Genomic DNA, 26,217 nt, shown 5'->3' with positions numbered 1-26,217 from the left:
GTTCAGTTGGTGACGTTTGGTTTTGGTGATACACAATGGTTTGTTGAGTGTGCTAAGTGTTAAAATGGCAATAAAATTGTACATAATACTACAGTAGAACCTCAGAATTGTGAACACCACAGTTAGGAACTAACCAGTATACCAAACACCCACTTTGAACCAGAAGTACACAATCATCACCCATGCGTGCAATGCAACCACAAAGGCGCTCCTATAAGCGTTGTGCTGGTCAAAAAGAAGACAAATTACTGTACGAACAAGTGTATCCAGAAAGGTGAGGCAGATTTCAAAGCAAGTACAGGCAATTTTACTAGGAACATTTTAGTTTTAACAAAGCAAAGTTTTTTTTTTTCAAGCCAAAGGATGCAAGCTGCACAGATTCATTTTGTTAAAACACACGCTATGTTAACCCAGGTTTTCATGGACATTTAAATCTTTGTTTTTGCTACAGTTACAATTTCAATTTAGACTTTTTTCCATTTACAATACTGTTTTAAAGACGTTAGAACCATAACAATATGAGTTTTTTATTACTGTATCCTTGTATTCTTCTCCAGATTGAGAGTGTAGATAACAGGTGTGCATATTTAATAAAACCATTGAAAATTCAGTTTTCACAGTTTTCAGAGTTACGAACACTTCAGACATACAAACAACCTTCATTCCCAAGGTGTTGGCGTTCAACTGTATATAAATAAATTCAACCAAGGTAGGGTGGTGTACTAAAGAGGAAATGGAAATAAAATTAAAAAAAGGATGTGGTAGACTGAAATAAATACTGGTGTACCAATGTGGTGAAATAGGTGTGGGAGGGTGAGTTCTAGTTAGGGAAATTTTTGGTGTGGAACATTTTTTGTATTTGGTGACGCTATAACAAGTGAGTTCTGCCATTGAAGGTCTTCTTTTAAACACAGGTACATCACATGAGTCACCGGCAAAGTAGAATAGCTGTCATTATTGGACTTTTTGTACATGAAGTCTATTTGCTTTTTGTCTGTTTTGTGGTAAACCTTACTGTTCTTTGGGATAGTTCTTTGGGATAGTTTGGAAGCTAGATAAAGGCCAAGGATAGTGTAGTCTTCCTGGATTCCTGTTCATTCTAGTGTTCGATTGCTTGGTGCATTGCATTACAACTGAAAACAAGTTTTTTGTTTGTTTTTCCTTGATAGTTTGGGTATTTTGTCAGTGTGTATAGGCAGTTTATTGGTCTGGGAATTACAACTAAAAATGTTTGCGTGGCACAGAAGTTGCAAGCCTGCGGCTGCAGAAACACATCTACATCACACCGTGTGGTTTAGTGTGTGTATTGTTGCACATGTAAATATCAATGCAGTTTTTGTTGCATTTGCACTAGCATACACAATCATTTATATTTATTTTTTACCAGTGGAAAATAACCATTACACATTTTTACAAATGCCTACAGTGCTTATGTACACCGACATTCAACTTCAACAGTGTTGTTCTCATCCGATGGCAGTATTTGAATTACAGATTACATCTATTGAGGTGCGCAGGTAAAGCTTGATCCTACAGTACAAGTCAGCCTGACTTACCAGATGTACTTCCAAATATTTTTATTTCTGGTCAAATTCCAAAACATAGGGCATATGCATTTTCATTGTTCATAGTGTTTGTACAGAACCACACTCTGAGGCCCAAATTTATAAAGGGGAAAAACTGATCGCAAAAAGCCATGTAATGTAAGTGTTCAGTTCGGCCACACTCAGCGTCAAAATAATGACCTATTTTATACCTAATTAGGTAAAGCAGGCGATTCCGCAATCAACCAATTTAAATACCACTCACCTTAATTAGCGGTGGAGAATTGCACACCTCTCACAGTAAATAGCGGGTTTTGGTCAACCCTGCGTGTGTAGGCTACACATTCCAAAAGAAAATGAATGACACACAAAGACCTCAGCCTGGTACTAGCAATGGTGATGAGAATGCTCAGAAGCGAAAACTGAAATTTACCAATATGGAATTGGAGATTTTTGTACAAGCAGTGCTTGTAACACATGAAGATGTGCTACAGGCTCAAAGTACATCACCAGGACAAGTGAATAAAATATGGAACGTGCGGTGGCTTTATAATAAACAAGTGTACCACTTCAGAGTGTGTATTAGGTTGCTTATACATTACGACGCATCATCCAGTTGCTGTGCTTCACATATTAGTTCAACTTCTTGTGTAGTATAGAATAATTCCAGGCATATAGACTTTTCAAACTTCAGAAACAATAAGTTTTATTTACTTACATCCATGGCAGTCAAAGGGGTGGATAATCCTTCCATTGTTGTACAGCAACAATAACTCCATACAGCTGCATACGAAGTCTTCAGTTTAACTACGACTTATATCTTCTTAAAGCCTTATGCAGTTACAACTCTCCTATTTCTTATGTTTGTCTGTATTTCTTACTCTATGTATGATATTAAAGCATATCTGTATGGTATAAATGGTTGAAAAACTGTACTTGCTCTAGCTACAAACTAACTGCTACTAACTAACTCTCTGTTCCTCTGTCCTTTTTTATTTTATCGTTTTCTTTCCAACTCGAATTTAACAATACTGCCTGAATCAATATGGTTAAACACGAGAATGCCATATTATAAAAAGTACATTCTGTAGGCATTACTAAAATAAAGATGGAGCATGAGCCCTCATTGTATATGAGACTTTTTCTTTTGTGCGCCTCGAAATATTGTTCCATCTTTTCTTAATCTCCACCATTCTTTTAATAGTGCTTCTAAGAACATTTTATATATATTCTCTATTTGCAGGCTTTCTGTTTTGTCATTTAAGCTATGAAACATGTATTGAAAAACGGAGTTTGCAAAACAATATGGTACCGGTATTATAAACCATAATTTACAAACTGACTTGATCGGAACGGTTAAAAAATTAGCTCTTTGCAAAATGTTATTAAACGTTTCTTTGTCCTTGAAACCGATGTCTCTTTCTTGCTGCAAACAAGTCTCCCACATCACCTTGCCTTTTATACAGCCTACTGTCTGACTGCGGCAAATGAACACCTGCTTTTCATAATTCTTAAAATAATCACGCAAATACGAGGCCCGCAATTATCAGCAGCGTTAATAAATTAGACAGAATATTTAATAGACCTCATTTGCAAAGTCCCCTCACAATTTTAGCGGTTTCGTTCAGAAATGCCCCAGAATTACATATACATATACAGAATTACATATGCATATACAGAATTGCATATGCATCAAGGGCTAAAGCGTAAAGAGACATTGCCCCCGCAAATCACGTATTAATTGCGTGTTTATGCCTTTGCAAGTGTTTTATAAATCCCATCCAAGAATTAAGAACCCTCAGCGCCTATGTATGTGTAACAGGGCAGAGGCTCGGTGCAGACTGGCGACCTTGCATAGCGCAAGGAGCATCTTAACAATGAAAAAGCTCTTTTAGAGCTTTTAACCTCATCTCATCAGTATCATAAAAAGAGCAAGTCAGTGGAACTACAAAGCTGATGATTTTACTATTGTTCAGTTTTGATGACATTTTTTGTTTCTTGTTGCAGTATAATATGCAAAATAATATGCACACCTGCTAGTCCAAGTGTTTAAATTAGAAGTGTTGGTAGGGAAGTCATATTGGGTCTTTTAAGATTAATTATGAATGAACAGCATAATCATTTCAAATCAAATATCTGCAATGCCTGCTTTTCTTTACTTGTTATAGCTATCCCCATAGGGAAAAAGTGCACAGTTACTGTATAAAGAGGAGCAAAAGTTAGATAAGCTAAATACTGTGCAGCCTACAAGATAATTCCCCTTTAAAGATCTTAAGTATTGTATACACCCCCCCCCCCCCCCCCCCCCCCTTTTCAGTCGTTCAAAGGATTAATCCAGAAACAAATATGTTATTGCATTTGTGCATCTACTTATGCTGTTTTTATGTTTTAGGCACAAATGAAGATTTACATTATTCTGAAATGTAAGCTAGACAACCAGGTAAAAACTCAAGTGGAGTTCTCCAGCAAAGACTGTTCTTCCAAACGAGAGTCTGCAGTGCTTGAAAATGAATACACTGTGTCAGTGAACGCTCCTGGTAAGTACATTACCTGCTGGGGTCATTTGTAAAAGAATACATTGTAACTGGAATGAAAATTTAAGACATTGAGGGGTAGATGTACTAAAGTGTTGCGGCTGTCGCAATCGTCACAAACCAGCTGCAAATGAATCGGAAGTCTAGGGTGAAATGTACAACACAAGCGCAATGCTGTTAGCGACTTTTTAGGGAATGCTTTGCGGCAGCAGTTTTTCTTTGCGGTTCAGCCTTAGATGAGTATGTAGGTGCGGGCATTCCTGCATGAAAATGTACCAAAGCTGTCAGCAATTGCAACAATTACAATTACATCAATTTGTTCAGAACTTTTGAAAGCACGTTTAAACAGTTGCAGTTGTTGCTGGCATTTCCCAGTCTGCTTTTTCTTGTGTGTCTTTCTCAATGCATTTTTGAGGCGAACTCCCAAATACCTATTTTTTCCATAAAATCAGGATGTACTTACAAGCCTTGAAAACAAATTTACATCTTTACGTTGGGAGCAGTAGACTGCACACATATGCCACTAACCCCTCCAGCTCATTCTGAACATCTGTATAGGAACAGAAAACACACCTAATGTGTTAATGTGCAGGTGGTTTGTGATTGTGCGCAATTTGGCACTGCAACCTTGACTAGCTAAAATACGAATTAGTGGTGTAATGCAAAATTTGTTGCTGGTGCCTTGAAATTCATAGTAACGAGAAGTGACTGTCCTCCTGTAAGTATCATAGCTTGTCAATGCGGCACCATGATCTATTTTGTGTTATTTATCTAGGCTACTAAGTAGGCCAAGTTAAAAAATAATAATAAATAAATACATTGAGCACTATAAATATATGTGTGTGCTATTGTATTGTATTTTTTTAAGCCTGACACCTCCTCATGTCGGACAAACATGAAAAGCTTTTTGATAGAAACACATTTTTTATTTGGGGGGTGAAGTTGGTGGCCCCACTATAGGATCTGATGGGATTAAATTCCTTTCATTTTTTATTCAAAACAATGTTGCACGACTTGCAATGCTAGAGATCTCGCTACATACAACAAAATGTATACTTTGCGAATTGTCACAACAAAAATGCAAATTGCGGTACGTTTGTGCTGGGACTGGCCCATCTTAGTATATCTATCCCTTAGTTCTTAGTCTGCAGCTGCTGAGGTGGGAATCTGCTGTTTCTGTGAGCGTAGTAGAAAGTGTATGTCTGATCCTGTACACTGCATTTCAGTCTTGCTAGCCAACTGAAGTCTTATCTATCCCAGTTTTAAATTATTGAATTGTATCCCTTAAGCTTCAGTCCAAGTAGTTAATTATGTACCTGTACAGAAACAGCATCAGCAGTCATTACTTATATTTATTATACATAGTTATTCCTACTTCTGATAAAAGAGCTGTCTGACCTTTTTTGCCTAAAATAGCCATACCAATGACCAAGAAATCTTTAAATAGCCATAAAACCAAACAATGACCAACAAATTACTGTCTAACCAAACTCACTGCTTCAGTATTTGTGTGATTGTTGAAAATTGTTTTCACTGTTTCATGAAAACTAACAGCAATCTAACATTCAAAAATAGCAGATTTTATAAAACAGACTTCATAAAAAATCTTTAAAAAAAGAAGGATTTTTAAAGAGTCTCTTCTCTTCCTTCTATATCTGTTCAACAGGAAGGAAGCACAGAGATAAGGTAGTAAGCCTGTAGATAACACCTGATAAAAAGAACGATAAAAGTATTTTTAACTCAGGGTTGCTAAATATGCTATAGCAAAATACAAGTAGGACTGGTGTGTCTTAACATGATAAAAACATTTAAGTTGAAATCCTAGTAAACCTATTGCCTAATGAAGGTATTTTAATTTCTGTAAAGGTTGATGATCCGCTGTTTATCATACAACAATAACGTATATATTTAGTGGTAGCAAAGTGTGTTTGTTTAGATGGATATGGTTATTTCATTGTGGGCAAAAACATCATGTTGCATTCGGGGGTGCGGGGTTTATCTTGGTAAAATAAAACACATGTTTAATGCTTTGAGTTTCAATGTCACTTGACTGTTTGCTGGCGATTTACTGTAAAAAAATTGTGATAATAAAAGTCACTAAGCTGTGACTGGAAACTTTGATTGTCCACTGAAACACCAAAGATGTGATCAATGTAAAAAGGAACTCACGCACAGGGATGGAAATAAGTTTGATCCATTCCCGGTTTTTCCTGGAATGGGTGAAACTGTTATGCAATAGGAGTCGTAGTTCCATCCCAGACATATTACCCTAGTGAGCTATTTATTATATGACAAGTGAAATATCTGCGTTCACCTGCATTGTGATTCCAAATCCTTTACTCCAGTGATACTATAACATGGCACAGTTATATAAACAAACATTCCTGTTGACAGCAGAGTGACAACATTACTTACTTGGCCTCATCCAGAGAGCTGAAGCACCAGATGACTTGTTTTATTAAACTCTAAGATCAAAACACTTGTCATATAATAGTTTTCATCTAAATATTTGAATACAAAGATTACCGTAAAATCTTCCTTTGCTTTGCAGTTAAATACTGAACAGTAAAACCTACATGTAACCTGTTCCCATTTCAGTTCTATTAAATAAGAGTAAGAAAAATTAATATTTACATGATGCAAGCATACATCCGTATCTCACATCTCAATAATATTTATCCATTTGGATGCAACTTACTAAGACCATTGTTAAGCACAACTTGTTCAGAGTATTATAATATGAGGGTATTGGTAGGCTAGGTCTCTGTATATATTAACATAAGGTATATCTAAAGGAGTTCTAGCAAAAGCATTTCTATATCCATGCAGAAATCATATTATACAATATTTTAAATATTATGATTATATTTACAATTTCTAGTTTTGGGTTTTAATCAATAAACATTGATTTAAAATAAAAAATTAAAAAAAAAAAACAGGGCAGTGAAAAATATGCTAACAAGACATATCAGCAATTACTGTACAGTAAAACAGTATTGCACAGTCCCAGTGATGGTGCATCCTTTTATTAATACAATTTGCTGCACAGGTCAATGAGTACTTGGAATTAATTACAGGTTTTTGTTACAGATATGCCTTGTGGACCTGTTTCTGTGACTCTGTACTTGGGGGATTTAACTGTGTGTTCAACATCTGTAAGTTACTACACTGACATGGAAGAAATCGGAAACTACCTTCTAAGTGCCATCGACCCTATACAGTTTATGTGTCAGGTAAATAGATTAACAATTTCACAATACGCAATGCTGTAATTTATCATTTATAATTGTACCCCCAAGTATGTTTAGTTGGGACTGCAGTGCTTAAAGAACAGCTTGATTGAGTAGGTGTTTAGATATATTCTTCTGATTTAGATTATTTTTGTACATCTGTTTAAGTCATCAGATTAGGTGCTTTAAACTCTTTTGTTCCACACACATCTGGTTTGCCCTGGTTTTAGACTATCTAATGCTACTGTAGGTAAGGTAATGCTAATCGGGGTCTGTAAAACCAGCAGTCTAGGTATAGCTGATACACCAGAGTGTAACTATTAACAAGTTACCCTGCAACACTGTGCACCTAGTGAATGTAAGAAATACTTCATGAAACAAATGTGGTATTTCATACATCCACTGGGGGCACAGTTTGATGCAGGGGGGGACAGGTCAATGGTTACACTCTGGTGTACCAACTGAACTTATAGGCCGTAGGGGTGCTTCTAACTTCTGAGTTTTACAAAGTCACTAGGATATGATAACGCAAACAGAAAATAATCTACAAATTGATTCTAAACAATAAGAAAACTACGCTACTTAACATAACTGTGATACTTCATACATCTTTAGCATGTAGGATGCTAAGAGACTGCTCATCATATCTCAGAAGCTGAGCAAAATTCAGCCTGGACAGTAGTTGGAGAGGAGCTCTCCAATGGACACTAGGTTCTGTAGTGTATGAAATGGTGATGGTGGCTGTGAAGGTGCGACACAAATATCATATCAGAGCACCTGCATTTGCCCCCCCCACACACACACACACTTTTTACAACATAAATGTGTGTAAGGGGTAAAGATGCAGTATCAATTTAACTACTCATTCCTGTATTATTAATGTTATCTTTTAAACTGTGTTTTCGTGTAATCCTAATCAAGATTCAAGCCGTATCGTAAAAAAAAAAATTGCTAAACATATACTTTAGATTCATGTTTTATAAACATAACTTGTGTCATTTTCATAAAATTTGCGAATGAGAAGAGGCCATTCCTGATTGATTTCAAATCTTTGTCAAGTTGGGTCTTAAAGGATCCAAGTAAGCTGCCTCAACAACATGACTGTGTAGCCCATCCCATACCCTTGCCACTCTGTCTGATTAAGCATCTCTTTCCCTCTATCTTAAGTTCCCCTTAATATCCAACTGTGCCATCTAGTCCTGGTTTCTGTGCTAGACTTAAAGTATTGGTTAGGTTTAAACAAGTCAACTGCTTTTAAAACAGTCAACCCCCCTATTTCTACTTTATTCTACGCTAAAAAGATTCTGTTCTTCGTATCATGATCCTAGCTCTTCATTTACAACAGGGATCACTTATATTAGTTTTCTTGTTTTTCTTTTTTAATGTCTAGGCTTTTAAAATTGCAACAAATAATATAGAAGCTCTGGACAAGCTATTGACTGACTCCTTAAAGAAGAATATCCCAGCATGTGGTCTACAGCTGTTTGGCATAAACCAGCTAGAACAAGAAAACATGTCTGCATGTAGGTGATTTTTCAATATTTTTCAAAATGTCCCCTTTATAAACTTTTAGAGGCAGCATTGTCAAAACACAGATTGTGAAATCCCAAACATTTTAAAATCATAGCTGTTAAAACATTCAAATGTTTGTAAGAGCTGATATAGCGTTATATTTACCCATTTGTTGTTCAAGTTTTAAAGGCAGAAGTACAAAATTTAAAATTTTCTCACCCATGTATCATTTATCATTTCTGGTTTTATTTCTGTTTTTCATTAAATCCTGTTTGAGCTCCCCAGTTAGTTAGCTATTTCCCCACAAAGGCTTTGCACATCATCAATATAAGATTAAACGTAAAAGATTGAGACTAATTTGATTATTGGTCTCACCTTCAACACATCTGCAACACCTCCTGTCCTTCCCTTCGGATGAGATGTAAAACCGAGGTTCTATTGTAAATGACTCAGCAGCAGTTGTGATGCATAGTTTACCCCTTAGTCTCTGTAAGTCGCTTAGGATAAAAGCGTCTGCTAATTGACTAATTAATTCTTCATGCATCTTGTTAGCAGCAGCAATTAACTCAAGTAACCATCACAACGCAGTTGTCAGCAGGGAAGCTCAAAAAGGTCATCAAGAACTGGAAACCAGATAAATGGAATGTAACTACAAAACATTTTTAAATGAACAAAATAGTCAAATGGACAAATGAGCAAATTATAATATTACAATTAATGTTATAACAGAGCAAGCTTTGAATTTATTTTTCTGTTACCCTTTAAAAAGCATGTGTTTCGCCAGTACAGTAATCTGTCCCACATCCGCCAATCAATCTCTTCAGCAACGTTAGTTTATTAGTGAACAGACAAGATTAGTTCAGAGATTGTAGATCCTACCAAAGTTTTCATACACTGTATTGTTTGTGCTCCCTGTACTACCATTGCTGGTAGTGTCATGTGAGCTGTTCAGTGTGTTGAGATGTAAATAAATCCTGTTCGCCTGCGTTCTATATCAATTTCAACCTCCATCTCGATCTCCTGCCTGAATGCATGCACACACACAGCAGACGGCTACTCTGTCAAAAGCATTAATACCCTGTATCTTTCTAAATAAGGGATTTAGGGGAACTCGCTAATAAAAGCTGAATCTCAAAACAATAGTTGTGTGAATATAGTAATTGTTACAGCTGTGTATACTAGTATTTAAAACAGGATTCATTTATCCACTTTTTTACATATCCACCCTTACGCTGGTACCACTGCAGTCGAATACACGACGGATTACTGTACAATGCCAAGAAAAAGTTTGTGAATCCCTTAGGATTTTCACATATTTCACATAATTCAAACCTAAAATGTTATTAGATCTTAATCTAAGCCCTAATAATAGATCAAGATAACCTCATTAAACAAATGACACGAAAACATGGTACTTTTTCAACATTTATTTATCCACAAATGATTCAGCATTCAATATCCATGTGTGAAAAAGTATGTGAACCTTTAGATTCCGTAACTGGTGGCACCCCCTTGAGCAGCAATGACTTCAACTAAGCATTTCCTGTAACTGTTGGTCAGTGTCTCACTTCGGTTTTGAGGAATTTTGGCCCATTCCTTCTTACAAAATTGCTTCAACTTCGTGACATTTGAGGGACTTCCTTGCATGGACAGCTCGCTTCAGGTCCTGCCACAACATTTTGATGGGGTTTAGGTCCGGACTTTGACTAGGCTATTCTAAAATGCGGAATTTCTTCTTCTGCAGCCATTCTTTTGTAGATCTGCTTGTATGCTTAGGATCATTGTCTTGCTCCATGACCCACTTTCAGTTCAGCTTCAGCTCACAGACGGATGGCCTGACATGCTCCTCTAGAATCTTCTGATACAATGTAGAATTCATGGTTTTGTCAATGATGGCAAGCCATCCAGGTCCTGAGGCAGCAAAGCAGCCCCAAACTATCACACTTCCAACACCATGCTTGACGGTTGGGATGAGGTTCTTCTGTTCGAATGCAGTGTTTGGTTTTCTCCAAATATAACGTTCCTCATTGAGACCAAAAAGTTCTACTTTTGACTCATCTGTTCAGACAACATTGTTCCTGAAGTCTTGTGGATCATCTGTGTGCTCTTTGGCGAACTTCAGATGGGCAGCAATCTTCTTTTTAGAGAGCAGTGGTTTCCTCCTGGCTATCCTTCCATGAACACCATTCTTTTTCAGTCTTTTTCTGATAGTTGAGTCATGACCACTCACATTAGCCAAGGCGAGAGTGGCCTGCAGATCCTTGGATGTTACTCTGGGGTTCTTTGTGAATTCCTTGATGATTTTCCGGTTTATTCTTGGAGAGACCGCTCCTGGGTAGAGTGACTGTGGTCTTGAACTTTCTCCATTTGTAGACTATCTGTGTGACAGTGGATTGGTGGAGCCCCAAATCCTTAGAAATGGTTTTATAACCCTTTCTAGAGTGATGAGCATCAATAACTGTTTTTCTGAGGTCCTCAGAGATTTCTTTTGATCGTGGCATGATGTGTTTCCACACACCTGTATGGTGAAGACCAAACTCACAAAGTTTCTGATCTTTATATAGGGTGGGGCCTGCCAAACTCACCCCTGAAGATCTACCTAATTATTTAAACACCTTCTAATTATCCCCTTAATTGAGCCAGGGGTTCACTTACTTTTTCACATACACTGAATCTTAATTCTCATTGTTTGTCTAATTCACACATATTTTTGTTTTAAAAGACATTGAATTAGTTACTATAAACCCTGTTTGATATTTAAGAAAATACTGGTTTTGATTGAAGAAGGCTATCATGGTAAAACTATGGAATTTCAGCAATTATCATTGGGGTTCACAAACTTTTTCTTTGCACTGTGTATATATATATATATATATATATATATATATATATATATATATATATATATATATATATATATATATATATAATAATCCACAACATGAACCAAATGACAACATCCACTTTCATTATAAACTACCACAAACAAAACCAGGCCACAGACTAGAATAGGAGACTATTACTATTTTAATCCTGGTGGTTTTATCAGACAAAGAAAAAGCCATCATGTTACATCAGCCAGACAAACAGGAAGCACTGTCTATTTCTTAGGCATAAAGCAGGCATGTATCAAATAGTGTCTGTTTGCATTGACTTCTTCAACAGACCAAAGGAATGAAGAGCTCCCAACTCTACTTCATTTTGCTGCTAAGTACGGTCTGAAGAAACTCACAGTGCTTCTGCTGCAGTGTCCCGGGGCACTGCAGGCCTACAGCGTGGTCAACAAGTATGGTGAATATCCCAACAACATTGCAGAGAAGAACGGCTACAAAGACCTGCGCGAGTTCATGGATGAGTATGTGGTAGGTAATAACCATGTGCTGTATATTCAGCAGGACTTCTTTGAAGTTGGCAGTTATCATTTATTAATTGATCAACTTAATTTTAATCCTGCAGTTCCCATTTCTGTATCACATCTGATACAATGCTTAGCCATAGGCAGTATTGGCATTTTGTACAAGAAATGGAATATAGTTATATCAGTAAGCTTTTCTCATTTAAAAAAAAAATGTTTGGGCATTAGAGGGTTAATGCACCTTTCACTTCAAGACATACTTCACTGCCTTGAAGTGTGATCTTGTCAGATCCCTTTAGTTAAGCTATGTTAGGTCTTGTTAGTGCTTTGGTGATTGCCAAAAAAAGCAGGTGCTGCTGGGGTCTTTCCTTCGATCGCAAGCTCAAACAGTTGAAGTTTATAGAAAGGGAAGGTTAGGAAACATCACCCTCGATGTTCTGTTTTCATTGGGCACCATTTTAGATCAAACTATTCTCTAGTGTTATGCGGCTGTGGTAGCATGAGTGAGTGCCCATTTCACAAGCTGGCAATTTATCTGAAATGACAGTTACAAAAGCTCTGCTTTGTGATTTTTATATATTATATTCTTACAAGGAAAAAATCTAAGTGACAATATCAATAAACATAGAACCCACTGCACATCTGACTCTCATGCATTTGTTTGTTCTCGCCAGGGAGCAGCCTGGAGGAAGAATCTGTGAGAAGCAATACATTTATGAACTTAGCTACAGATTCCCCTGTTACTATGTGCTTTATTAGCCTCCTCATTCTTCTAACATTGCAACCAATTTCCCAGAATCAAACATTCCAAAATGATGTTAGATTCACAAAGTTGTTTACTTCAGAACATAATTAGCACTTTTGAGAATTTCACCTATTCTGTCTCGCACCTCTGTCAGTACATCCAGTAGCAGTATAACTGTTCTGCTTTATCAAAGTGAATGGGAATGTGCTGGTACTTCCAGGAGACTGCTGAAATGCTGAAGACCCATATAAAGGATCATATTACACAAGGAGACGATGAGGAGACATATGAGTCCATGTCCAACATGTCCAGAGACATTCTGATGAAATACTCACTGAATCCAGGATGTGATGAAGACATCTACGAATGCATGGTGAAGCTGGACCCTGATGGTATGGAAGATATATGTAAGTATTCAGGAGATGTGCACAGACCAGGATATTCAGGAAACAGCATTCTTTTCAGTATGGTGTGTTTAATAAAAAATGGTTGACAGCACACTTGTCCTCTTTAGATGAAGACATGGTAAAGGAACCAGAATCATCACAAGGCATTCCAGACCCTTTTTTTGCACAGGAATCGATACTACGCAAATTCTTAGAAGGTAAGAAAGCCAATAAATGAACAATGGTATGGTATACTTGGGCTGTAATAGATATTACAGTTCTCTGCCAGGTTGCTACTCAGAATGCAAGCCTAACTCTCACACTTGTCACAGGAAAATCCAGTAGGAGTTTTGATTCTACTGAAGAGGGAGAGCAGGAGGAGGAAGATCCGTACAAGTTATCTGTAGATGAAGACGTCTATGACACTGTGGAGCCAGGGGCCAGCCATCCACCGGAAATCATAAACCGACCTCCAGCACCCGTCCCAAGACCCTCAGTCAGCCTGGAACCACAGGAGATGGAGCCATATATTTCCAAAGGTGAGTGAACGTTAAGATGAAGTTGTTGGCATTTCAATTACGATTCAATTAAATCATGATTGTGTTTGAAGACAGAATAGTTTTATTGCTAATTCATATCAGACTTTTTTAAATACCTCCAAAAAAACTCAGTCTTAATCAGTTTGTTGAATGTGATATTGTTACCTTGCCATGTTAAACAAATAGTACCACTACTATCTTAGACAGATACTCAATCTTTCTTTTGGTACAAAGTGACTGGAGTGATTTTGGTCTCAATGGTTGAGATCTTAAATAATTTTATTCTAATTGTTTAGTATTTCATCCTAAATGACCCTGTGGTGCCCTTTAAAGCAGGGGTGTCAAACTCAGTTCCTGGAGGGCCGCAGTGTCTTCTGGCTTTCGTTCCGCCCGAGCTCTCAATTACTTACTTGGTCTAATGATTTGATTAACTGGACACACTTAACACTTCTCTTCAGACTTCAAAATGTTTCATAGGTAGTGTACCTTGAATAAGTGCATTTTTAAAACCATCAGCTGTAAAAAAAATATTAAATATGCCAAATTCAACAAATAATTAGATCAATTATGTTAATTGAGAGCTTAAGTTGGAATGAAAACCAGAAGACCCTGCGGCCCTCAAGGATCTGAAGTTCTATAACTTGCTGTATAGCATTTTAATTTAGAATTCTGTTGAAATGCACAGCTAACACTCATGCTGTTTCAAATTGGGGTCTCTTGCAGTGTTTTCAGCCAAAGAAGAGGCCAAACTGGCGAATCTATATACTGTCGTAGAACCAGTGCCAGGTAGGGTTTGCAGGATTTTAATTAACACAAGTTTTTGAGAACAGTTAGGCTCAAAATCTAAATAATTGGCACACAAGTTTTTGAGAACAGTTAGGCTCAAAATCTAAATAATTGGTTTCATCTGGCTTGAATTCAGCTTCTATTTTTAAAGCTTGACCAACTGATCATGTTTTGCTTTTACTGCATTTGTTGCGCATGTGGTTTATATGTCTAGCTGCCAGAGTTCAATATTTTCCTTGCTAGTTTATCCCAATGCACAGTGCACAATACAAGAACATTTTAGTGGTTAGAATGCCCATTATGTCTTGCCAGTGTTTTGGAGATGGCAGCATTGATGTACATAGGTGTTAGTGGTTATGCAATCAATCACATGGTTCCCAACTGGGATCTTGTTTCTTTGACTGACTGATCTAGAAATTATCATTAAGTCCCACTCTTTTTTGTTAGTTCATTGGGTTATTGGCATGTCACTTCAGGTCTGATTTATCAGTTTCTGTATGACACAATGCACACTACATCGTTTTGTGAATACATCTGTTAATGTTACAAAACCAGAAAAAGGGTCAGGACTGAGGTGTGCTTGCAGAAGCTCTCATGGTACCTGCCTGCACCTTGTAGCCTGTGCCATTGCCCCACACAAACACCTACAGTTTATACATTATTGCATACAATAAGTGGCATAGCATGACTCTGGTCAGTAGATGTCAAAAATATCACAGTAGGGTTTATAAAATTGATCTAAACAGGATACCTCTCTGAAATTAATCTTACGTTTACAGAGAGAAATTGACAAAATAGATTCACATGCACTGTAAATGTTTCATTTTCATAACCTTCTCAAATTTGAATAGACTGCAATGTATGATGGTAATATTATTACCACAAAAACCTGATCAATTCACACATTTCACTTAAAGGAAATGTGCCTCAAATTCTGTTCACACTTTCTAGCAGCAAAAATCTAGTGATGTCACTGCCCATTACATTAAAAGCATGGATCGAAGACATGCAACAGTTTGGCACTAAGCTATCCCTGTCGTTCCTGTTTGTGAACACGCTGCCCCTCCTCTGTCTCACAGGGCCAGTGAGACCCGTCAGGGACAGGCCTTCAACCACCACTTACGACCCCTACGGTGGTATGAAGACCCCAGGACAGCGGCAGCTCATTGCCCTGCAGGAGAAGGTGAAGGTGGGGATCTTTACTGTGGAAGAGGCTGTGCAGCAGTTCAAGGAGTGGCAGCTTAACCAGAAGAGCAGAGGAGAGTCCTTCAAGTTCCAAGAGGTAATTTTCTGTGTCCTTTTAAATTTAAAACCTGTTCCCAAAGACACCTGTGTCTCGTCAGTTTAAGTGACTGAATATAAAGTAATGACAATGTGCACATTGGCTAGTGCCTACTTGTTTGTAAGTTTCAATGATCTTCACATTATTTGGTTCAAGTTATGTTAAACAGTACCTCAGAACCTTCGGTTAGCAATCAACAATAAAGTTGATTGCTAACGGCTTTACTTTGACCTGTGGCCTAACATAATTTGCCATGTTATCATTTTCTCGGTAAAGTTTGAAGGTGAGTATTGCACAAAAAAGTGAATCCATTGTGTCAGTAATTTTACACAGCACTGTACAAGCCTCATATCTAGGAGTCCATTTTAAGCACTGACTTCATATTTGATTTTTTATTTATTTTTTTTAAAAACACTACATGCTTAATTTGTTGGCGACCGTGACATTGACAATTTGGGGCTGCTATATAGATTAAAACACATTTTTGAACAATGAACACCATACAATCACAAAGGGTTGTAAGAATTGCGTTTACTAAAGATGTTCATGTTAAATAATGTGTTGCCTGTCAACAATGGCATTATTATTAAATTGAATATGGTGTTGCATTTCCTGTGTTGCATTTCTATTACAGCCAAACAAACATAAGTAGCTTTTGTGTGTCTTCATTCTTAAAAAATTCCCCATAATATTAGTGGCTCATGACAAACAGTCTTTTTTCTTGGAAAAGGCATCTTCCTTTCTTATGAATGGTTCGGTAATAAGGTCACTGTTACTGTTACACTTTATAGATATTTATTTAGTGAAATGTACCATTGTGGCAAAGTGGTTGGTAAGGGGAACAGGTGTAGCGGTGATGCGATGCAGGAGTGATGAACAGACAACAGTGATTCAGTGAACAAGTGTTTATTTGTGCTGTTTCCAGGTCTGGCGACCGTCAAATAATAAATCCCCGGCCGTACACAACAATGTGTAAAGCGCGGGGATGGCGAACACAGTACAGTCTCACACACAAACAAAGGCAGAGTCACCAGTCCTGGGTGATATTCAAACATGCAGGTGCTCTGTGCAGTGGTGCTCCGGATAGTGCTTTACGTGGCGACAGCTCTGGAGGTGTGCATTAACTGTCTAGTGGTGCGAAAAAGACAGACAATTATAAACAAACAAAGACAACACACAACACGTAATACACTCTGAGAGCTCCTCTCTCAGTCCTTCTCTCCTCACGTTACCCAAACGAAGGAAAAGATCAGCGTTACCCTGGCCCCTATATGTAATCCCGCATGATATCTAGGTAAACGGTTGCAGCTGCCTTATTACTTGCAGCTGCCTCTCGTTTACCTTTCAAATCAATACGGTCTTACAACAGAGTCGCGCTTCTTTCCAGGCTGACCCACTTCCCTGACCCAGAAACAAACTCAGGCCAGTCAGGCCAGCCCTTCCAGATACTTCTCCTCTCGTTCTTTAGCGCCCTCACAGGTTGGGAGGAAGATTCATCACCAGAACTCATCTTTCCGTCACAACCATCCACAACTATTAAACACTCAATATTTAATGACAAACATTTAAACTACAAGTCTTTTTTAGTGTCATTGAAAAAGACTTAGTTAAAACATTTGTTATTAAATTTTAGTTTCTTGTACTATTTCTTAATCAGATGTGTTAAACCTGCACGTCCCATTAAAAAAAAAATAAAAAGCTTTGATGGACAATAATGAATCCGGGGGAAAAAACACTACATTGGCAGTAAAATGTAAAGTTTTTCAAATAAAAATGCCTTGTTGAACACCCCTATATGAAAAAAGAAAGCACTCCCACCCCGGATTGATGTGGGGAGGATTAGGGGCTGCTGACAGCAGCTACGCCTCTCATAGCCAGTAAAGAGTAGTATGTACTGTAGCAGAGTAACGTTATTAACATCACAGTACCTGCACACAGTTAAGAAATGGTGTTTCTGGGAGGCAAGTGGGCAAATACAGCAAATCAAAAATGATTATTTATTATTCAATTTTCAAAAATGTGAACAAAAACATCCCCTGGACCATAAATGTTAGGGGAATATCAGATTGAGCTCATTTTTCATATATAGAAGGGGGAATTCCACCAAACTCTAGCAAGCGCCATTGTCCGTCCCCTTTCCTGAGCACACCATGTCACTACTGAAAGCAGAAATAAATGCAGTTCCCTAAAATAGTGAAGAATGCAACATCACCAGCATTGATTCTGCAAAAAATATCGGTTGGGTGTGCTGGTGCAGAACTGGTGATAGAACAGAGCAGCCTTGAACACTCAAACTCAATAACCAACCACCCTGCCACTAAAGTTCCTTTATATAGCTGTCTGTTTCATGGCTCACATATTATTTCTCACACACTAACTTCATGATGAGGTACAGTGCAATATTAATGCATACCCACAGTGCCTGTAAAAAGTCTACACCCCATTTCAAAATGTTCACCTTTTTTTGCCTTATAGCCTGGAATTACAATGCATTTAATTTTTTTTTTTTCATTTATCTACACATCCTACCCAACTTCGAAATGAAAAAAATATTCTAGAAATTTGTAGAAAATTAATTAAAAATAAAAACTGAAATAACTTGGTTGGATAAGTGTCCACCCCCCTTGTATATCATTCTTATATTAGCTCAGGTGTAACCAGTCGCCTTCAAAATCACACACCAAGTTAAGTGGCCTCCACTGGTGTTAAATTGTAGTGATTCACATGATTTCAGGATAAATTCTACAGTTCCTGTAGGTTCCCTCTGCTGGGTAGTGCATTTCAAAGCAAAGACTCAACCATGAGCACCAAGGCGCTTTCAAAAGAACTCCGGGACAAAGTTGTTGAACGGCACAGATCAGGGGATGGGTATAAAAAAAAAATCAAAGGCCTTGAATATCCCTTAGAGCACGGTCAAGATGATTATTAAGAAGTGGAATGTGTATGGCACCACCAAGACCCTGCCTAGATCAGGCAGTCCCTCCAAACCGAACAAGAAGGAGACTGATCAGACAGGCTACCAAGAGGCCAATGGCAACATCAACACTCCCCAAGGAACTTGACAGAGCTTGAACTGTTTTGTAAAAAAGAATGGTCAAATATTGCCAAATCTAGCTGTAATTGCTGCCAAAGGTGCTTCCACCACGTATTAACTCAGGGGGGTGGAGACTTATCCAATTATGATCTTTCAGTTTTGTATTTTTAATATATAATCTTTTTCTCAATAAAACCTTTTTCCCCTTAACAGTATGTAGTATGGTGTGTAGATAAGTGGGAAAAAATCTGCATTTAAATGCATGAAACTCTGAGACAACAAAATGTGAAAAAAGTTCAAGGGGGTGTAGACTTTCTATAGGCACTGTATAGGTGATTTTCAGTAGTAACTAGACCTTGAAAAAGACCCATTCACTTTAATTTACATTGTGTTAAACAGCAGCTTGGTTTAGGTATGAAATATCACAGTTATCTTACCTAATAAATTCTTCTTGAAGTTCGGAATCACAATGTAAATCATTTCCATTTCCTTCATTACATTCTGGTGCTTTTTTACTACTCACAAGTTTAAAGGATTGTGTCCAAAAGGCTGAACTATGAAAGAAGTTATCCTTGGAAATATTTCATATTTTATGGAATGTCTTTAATTCACCACCACCATTGTTCATTTGTGAATACCATATTTTTTTACAGAAAGTAAATTCATTAGATTGTTATATTATCATTGTAATACATTTTTACGTTTGTATTTGAGTGTGTGTAATCCCACTGCCTTTGTACAGAAGTGTAAGACCAGAGCTCATTGGTTAAATTGTTTGGCCACTCCCTTATACCTGTTCCTCTAGTTCAAAATATAGTTTTGCATGGCTAAATCATTAATTGATGGGTAATCTTTGCTGTTTGTATACTCCATTGCTTTTGACTAACATGTTGTAAAACGATTAGGATTGTCACTACTACCACATATTTTTTCTATTCCTATGACCTCTATCAGATACACGACCATCATCACAATGACCTGCCCCTCATGAAGGGTAGATTGTACTCTAGTGCCACCTGCAGGTACAATATCTTACTGCAGTACAATATCTGAACTCTCTTCAAGGATAAAACCCTCCAGCCTATTCAAGTTAACTGTTGTATCAGAAACAGAATAAAGGAAGTTGTTTAGATTTAATGGCATTCATTAGTGCCTAGAGCTTTGAAAGGGCTTTCAGAGAAGTCTAACCAATGTATGATTTTGTGTTGCAGGACAATTTGAAAAAGTTACGGGCCAGCATAACAAGAAGACAGAAAGAAAAAAGCAAAACTGGGAAATCTCTTGGTAAGAACCAAACAAATATACACACAGATGAAACCAATGGCAAAAAATATATCTTAGGTCTTTCTTTGTATTAGTGCTTGCACTATTGAGATATACCTGTGCTGGCCATGCGGGCACAAAGTCAATAAATTAAAAATAAAAACAAATATAATATGATAGTGGTGAGGTGATGGAATGGGCCACCAAGTCATTTTGTTGAAGCAGAATCACTTTGATCCTTCAAAGACCCTACTTGACAAACTTTTGAGATCAATCAGCTGCAGGAACTGGACACGTTTAAATCTTCTTATGTTCTAATGATGCTTAAATGTGTAAATTGAATATTCGTCTCTAATATCTTCGCCCTCTAGATCTGCAGATCACTGCCCCAATTCAGCAGTTCCAGGGCCAGCCCCTGAAATTAAAATGTGCGGTGTATGAATCCAACCCCAGAGTGCTGGCAGCCCCACCTCCGCCCAGTCGACCCATCAGCAGGGGAAACTGGCAGACTGGGAGCACAACTAGTACGTCCAGTAAGTTTGCAGTACTTCAACAAAGAGTAATTAGGACCTGTATACCAGATTGAATCCCTAGCTCACAGTCCAGTTTGCAATGCTGCCATGGAATAGTCCAGAATCTTCAGAAAGGGAATTGTATACAGACTTTCAAATCTATTTCATGATACTTACGGATGTAATTTGTGTTTGATAAACATGCACATTTTATTTACAGTGTATAACAGACAGCACTGGTGGAAACTGTGAATGAAAATGACCAGATAAGCATTGATTGTTGTTTGTAACTTCTCTTACTGTATGTTCTTATGTTGTGGTAACCAGGCAGTGCAAGCAATAGATCCAGCACACGCAGTAACATGAGCTTCAGCAGCGGGGCCGAAGGGGACAACGAGGTAAGTGTGCAAACTTTAACCGCCTCTAAGTTTAAGAAAGCATAGAGTATAGTTCTAATAAACTTTGAGCCATGAAACTTAATTGAAGTAACTGCAATTAATTAACCTGGCCGTGAGTAAGACTTACTGTATGTGTTTTGAGATATAAAAGTTTCTTGGTTGCCTTTCAACTAACTTTGACTTCATTATTGTATGTTTTTTTGGTTGATTCACTTGTTGCAATGTTAATAAATACCATTCACAAAGTGAAACAAACACAAGTAAATGCATCAAAATGATACCAAAGATAGCTGCAATATCTGTTTAGAATAGAGGATCCATACATGTCATTTCAAAGTCCCAGTCCGTGTTTGACCTAATTAAAATCTGTCAGACCTGAGAACCTGCCAACACACTATAAATACATGATTTATAACTAGTCATGACGCACATGCATCAACATATGAAATGAACAGAATACGTAAGACAAAAGCAATAGGCAAGCATATGTCAATAAACTACAATAATAAATTAACAAAGCATCCTTACATATAGTAAAAATGCAGCAGTGGCTCTAACAATAATTATGAAAATGATCATTTTAACACATTGGTTATTAACACAGCACCCCTACCTTTTGAAAAGACTAAACAAACCATTTTAATTTGAGTTTGATGATGATGAGTTATCAGGTTACAAAACACTACTGTATCAGTTTGAATTGGTTAGCAACGAATCGCTGTTGGTGCCAAAAAGGTTCTCTCTTGTAAGCAAAGTTCCTGTTCCTTTAGGCTCAGCATTTACAGTGAAAAAACTCAGTTTCACCACAAGGGTGTTCCCTAAATGTGTACATATTGTGGGGCTCCTGAGTGGCACATCCGGTAAAGGCAATCCGTGTGGAGTGCAAGATGGGGGAGGGTTTAGGTCAGCCAGGCTGTCCTCGGCTCACCGCGCACCACCAACCCCTGTAGACTGGCCAGGATCCTGTGGTCTTGCCTGTAAGCTGCCCAGAGCTGCGTGGTGCTCCGACGCTGTAGCTCTCGGTTGGCTACAAGGTGGGCCTGCAGAGTGAAAAATTAAACAGTCGGCTGATGGCACACACTTCAGAGGACAGCGTTTGTTCGTCTTCGCCGCTCCTGAGTCAGCGCAGGGGATGGTAGCGGTGAGCTGAGCCTAAAAATACAATTGGACATTTCAAATTGCAAGAAAAAAAAAAAAAAAACGGGGTAAAATCAATTGCCGACTACAGATTAAAACAGAAAAAAGTTGTGCATATTAACCCAACAATGATGGTCCTTTTCTTCACAGGACAATGTAGACAGTTACCGGAGCCCCAGCCCCCCGCCTCACACAGCAGAGATACAACCAGAGCTCCCACCGCCTCGTGTGCCTCCCCGGACCCCTGCAAGGTAACTCTCACAGCAGTGAATTATTAGTTTCATGTAGTTTTACCTACCAATAGTTAAAACCCTTTACTGGTTGGATGTACCATTAATCTGTTTACCCCACACAGTTTGCTTATTTAATATTTTAGTATCGCCATTCCAGAAAACCGTTTTGGCAGGGTAAAAAGAAGGGTAAATATCTATCCATATCTATCACATGCCTGGCTCGTTTCTACTGCTGCGAGTTAACTATAAATGAGCATGGTCATGCTGGGATAGCTGGTTTTCAATCAGAGTTGTGCTTGGCTCCGGGTTTTTCCTGATACTCTCCATGCATGAACAGATATTGTGTAGTTTGCCGTTGACCATCCCCTAATTTACATTTGCCAAACTCTTCTTCAAAAAGATACACCCCAGTAATGAGGCCTCTGTCATCAACTTTATAAAAGGGTAAAAGATACCCCATGCTTTGGCTGTGATGTCTTGCTTTGGATGATTCACAAATCACAAGGCACAGCTGTTGCTGCTTGATAGTGAAGGCAGTCATGAATTGGAACAGTGCTGTACATGTCATACAGTACAATATTTCAACTTTGTTGGAACATTATCTGTTACAGGCCTCCACAGAGTAATATGGAACGCTATGCCCCTTGTCCAACTCGTCACATCCCTGGTCCTAGACGCCTCAGCCCTCCTCCACCCGTACCACGCAGAACTCGTTAATTCAGTCTTCCGGCTGCACTGACGGATCAGTTACACCTGCACCACTGAGATAGTCATTCAAGGAATTCTGTGTATCTTTTCTGTGACATCACCTATCAAAAAATGGGATGGAATTTACAAAACTACTATGTATGATTTGGACGGTTTCTGCAACTGACAGTCCAGTGAGACTGATGAAAGCAAACCTGAATGATATATATCCAATCAAACACGTGTTAGTCACAAAATAGTTTATATGGATTCCAGAAAGTAAACCTGAATAGAAAGAGCTATGGGCTGAACTGAGTAAGCTTTATCAAGACATTTTTCTTGTTTGCCATGTAAATTCTCTTCTTGTACATTTCACTTAAGTGAATTGGCACAGCATTTGTTTGTTTTTCTTTGAATACTTCATTTGCATTTTTAATTTGGGCATATGCTGCAGACAAATAACAGAATGTGTAGAGGTATGCACAGTAAACCCAGAGTCAGGGTAGACACTTCCGTTATTGTTACATGTTTCAAAATGAAATTTCCCTAATAGATGTTTATGTACCATGGCAAAAACATTGCTAAGTGTAGGGGAAACATGGTAAAGCATTGGAAACCATGATGAAGAGCAACATGATATAACAGTAGCATAAGCTTTTATTAAGTTATCACAGAGGAACGACACAAACTATAACAACATTGTCGCAAACAACAAAAAGCAGAGGTAGATTTACTGTACAGTACATTTGTGTTCATACCATTTACCTACTTTCTTCTGCACTTAATGTAACAATTTATTTCAAAAAGTCCAGGCTCAGCAACAGAGCCCTGTTCACTGAACAATGCTGGAGCTGAATGACCAGCTATTGTCAGTTCCATACCCCCGGAACAAGTGTACTAACCTGCTGATGTTGTTTATTTATTCTTATTACAAACCACTTCTATTTCTAAACATTTACCATAGTTAAAGCATAGCAAAGTGTAATAAAGCATGGTAAAGCATAGGTAAGCATTGTAAAGCCCAGAAAGGTAAGGTAAAACATATTTAGAAAAATATGGCAAATCATTGAAATCTATGGTAAATTCATAGTATAGCCATGGGAATGGGAAACTGCACATCTTCTGTGCAAATGTACAGTAGTAAACTTTTATAATGGTCCTAACTAGGCAAAACTGACTAATGTGGGATTCACTGCCCACCTGCATGGCGTCCCCCACCACCATCTCTGTGGTTATATCTGTTTTCATTTTTCATTTTAATCAAATGTTCAATTTTACTGTTGTTGTTGTAACAGGTATAGTCTACAGTTTGTTTTATTGTTTTTTAAAGAACAAATTACTGTAGACCTGATTAAGAAAATTGAGTTCTGCTGGTCTTCAAATTAACAACAAGATCCAAGACCCAGATGAAATCTAACCTTGGACAGCCTTACAGGTATCTAAATAAAATGGAGTCGTCCAAGATCAGGGTCTGTGAAACCAGCTGAGGAGGTACTTGCTGGAGTATATTTAATCAGTGAATTCACACCAGCAAATGGAGAATGCTGATGTTTCGAGGCCAATTATGTGATAACCCTGTGAATATACTGTAGAAAATTATTTAACTTTCTGATCATTAGAAACCTTTGAATATACAGTACATCTAAGGTCATTGCACACTTGATCCATTTTTATCCAGATTTAACATGCAGCTACAGTAGTATTAATTTAACATGCATGCATATTTCTTACTGTAGTAAGTCTGCAGTTGTTGTAATGACAGTGATACATTGATTTTTACATGTGTTAAAAAAATATTATGAATCTTGTTTGTAATGGCCATAAAGTACACAGAGCTAAGAAAATAATTGTCGTACATCTTATCTAACATGTGTTAGCATCACTTTGTAAGATTTCACATTGTCCTATATGGTAGCTGCACAAATTATAGATTTGATTTTTTTGGTATTTTTTCATACCATTTCTTAACATAGAAAGTTTTGCAGTATTTTCCACTGTGTACATCTCTTTGAAGGATGCTTTAATTCTTATAGGAAAACACTTTAAAGCTTTTTTTTTTTTTTAGATAATTATACTTTCTGAGCGTATTTGTTTACTATTTATTTCTAAATGATGTTCTAAATAATGACCTGGAATTTATTATGTTAGATCTGTAATATGATAAATGGTTTTAGTTCAGTTTTAAATCTGGTACTTGTTAACTTCAAAATAATTTTAACTACAGCTATAAATTTACATTTATTCACATGTTGAAAAATATATTGAAATAATGTTGTCTATTTGTTAACAATCTGTGCAAAAAATCCGATCTGTGGTCATGGAATAAAATGGTTTGTCTTGAAAGTTTTCCATTTACTAGAATGAGCCTGTTTGGAAAGAATGAAACTCCGTGTGCACTTTTTGGGTAAACAATTTTAAATTATTTAAGCATCAGTAGTATTGTGCTGCTTGCTTTGCAAACATTTGTCACAAGTGCCTGATCAGTAATTGCATAGTAACAGAACTAATCAACGCTATTCAATAAAACAAGTTGGATTAATATCCATTTCGGTCACGATTTTTAATTTTTTTTTTTTTTTAGAAAATCAGTTTATGTGAACTGTATGGGATTCAAGAATGCATTGGCAAAATATAAATGTATTATACAATAGATACATAGATAAGAAATGTAACATGGTACAATTATGCACTCACTGATCAAAGGGCATATAGAGGGGTTTTTGATCTGCCACTGTTTGTATCATTAAAATAGATATCACTGTAGCTGTTGTCATTGCCTCCTGAGTGAATCTTTGTATCCATTTATGTTTGCCAAAATATATCTATTTGCTGATACATGTTTAATGGATGTTAGCATCATTTAAAATTACACACAGCAAGAACATAAAAAATGTACGACAGAGAGGAGGCTATTTGGCCAGTCAGTGCTCGTCTGGTTCCTAGTAGCTGATTGATCTTAGAACTTTGTCAAGTTGGGTCTTAAAGGACCCAGGATGATTCTGCCTCAACAACATGACTAGGTAACCCATTCCACACCCTC

At 37.5% G+C, this 26,217-nt stretch overlaps 1 protein-coding gene across 5 annotated transcripts in view; it reads left to right on the top strand.

The window, feature by feature from the left end:
• LOC121325834 (phosphoinositide 3-kinase adapter protein 1-like) overlaps nucleotides 1–25,520 on the top strand; it is a 44,391-nt gene extending 18,871 nt beyond the window's left edge. For 2 of the 5 annotated variants that reach the window (XM_041268922.1, XM_041268921.1), the window contains exons 4-17: nucleotides 3,937–4,081; nucleotides 7,169–7,311; nucleotides 8,699–8,831; nucleotides 11,986–12,182; nucleotides 13,141–13,327; nucleotides 13,435–13,524; nucleotides 13,639–13,845; nucleotides 14,569–14,631; nucleotides 15,711–15,913; nucleotides 20,159–20,231; nucleotides 20,582–20,743; nucleotides 21,050–21,120; nucleotides 22,408–22,508; nucleotides 23,102–24,206. In XM_041268922.1, the coding sequence (XP_041124856.1) occupies nucleotides 3,937–4,081; nucleotides 7,169–7,311; nucleotides 8,699–8,831; nucleotides 11,986–12,182; nucleotides 13,141–13,327; nucleotides 13,435–13,524; nucleotides 13,639–13,845; nucleotides 14,569–14,631; nucleotides 15,711–15,913; nucleotides 20,159–20,231; nucleotides 20,582–20,743; nucleotides 21,050–21,120; nucleotides 22,408–22,508; nucleotides 23,102–23,207 (1,881 nt within the window). In that variant the 3' untranslated portion in view covers nucleotides 23,208–24,206. Of the gene's footprint in view, nucleotides 1–3,936; nucleotides 4,082–7,168; nucleotides 7,312–8,698; nucleotides 8,832–11,985; nucleotides 12,183–13,140; nucleotides 13,328–13,434; nucleotides 13,525–13,638; nucleotides 13,846–14,568; nucleotides 14,632–15,710; nucleotides 15,914–20,158; nucleotides 20,232–20,581; nucleotides 20,744–21,049; nucleotides 21,121–22,407; nucleotides 22,509–23,101; nucleotides 24,207–24,507 lie in introns of those variants that run through there. The other 3 variants (XM_041268925.1, XM_041268923.1, XM_041268924.1) reach the window with 3 other exon arrangements.
• Nucleotides 25,521–26,217: the final 697 nt, after the last annotated feature.

Source organism: Polyodon spathula, chromosome 13, assembly GCF_017654505.1.
Source record: "Polyodon spathula isolate WHYD16114869_AA chromosome 13, ASM1765450v1, whole genome shotgun sequence".
NCBI lineage: Eukaryota > Metazoa > Chordata > Actinopteri > Acipenseriformes > Polyodontidae > Polyodon > Polyodon spathula.
This window is presented reverse-complemented; position numbering and strand designations above follow the sequence as displayed.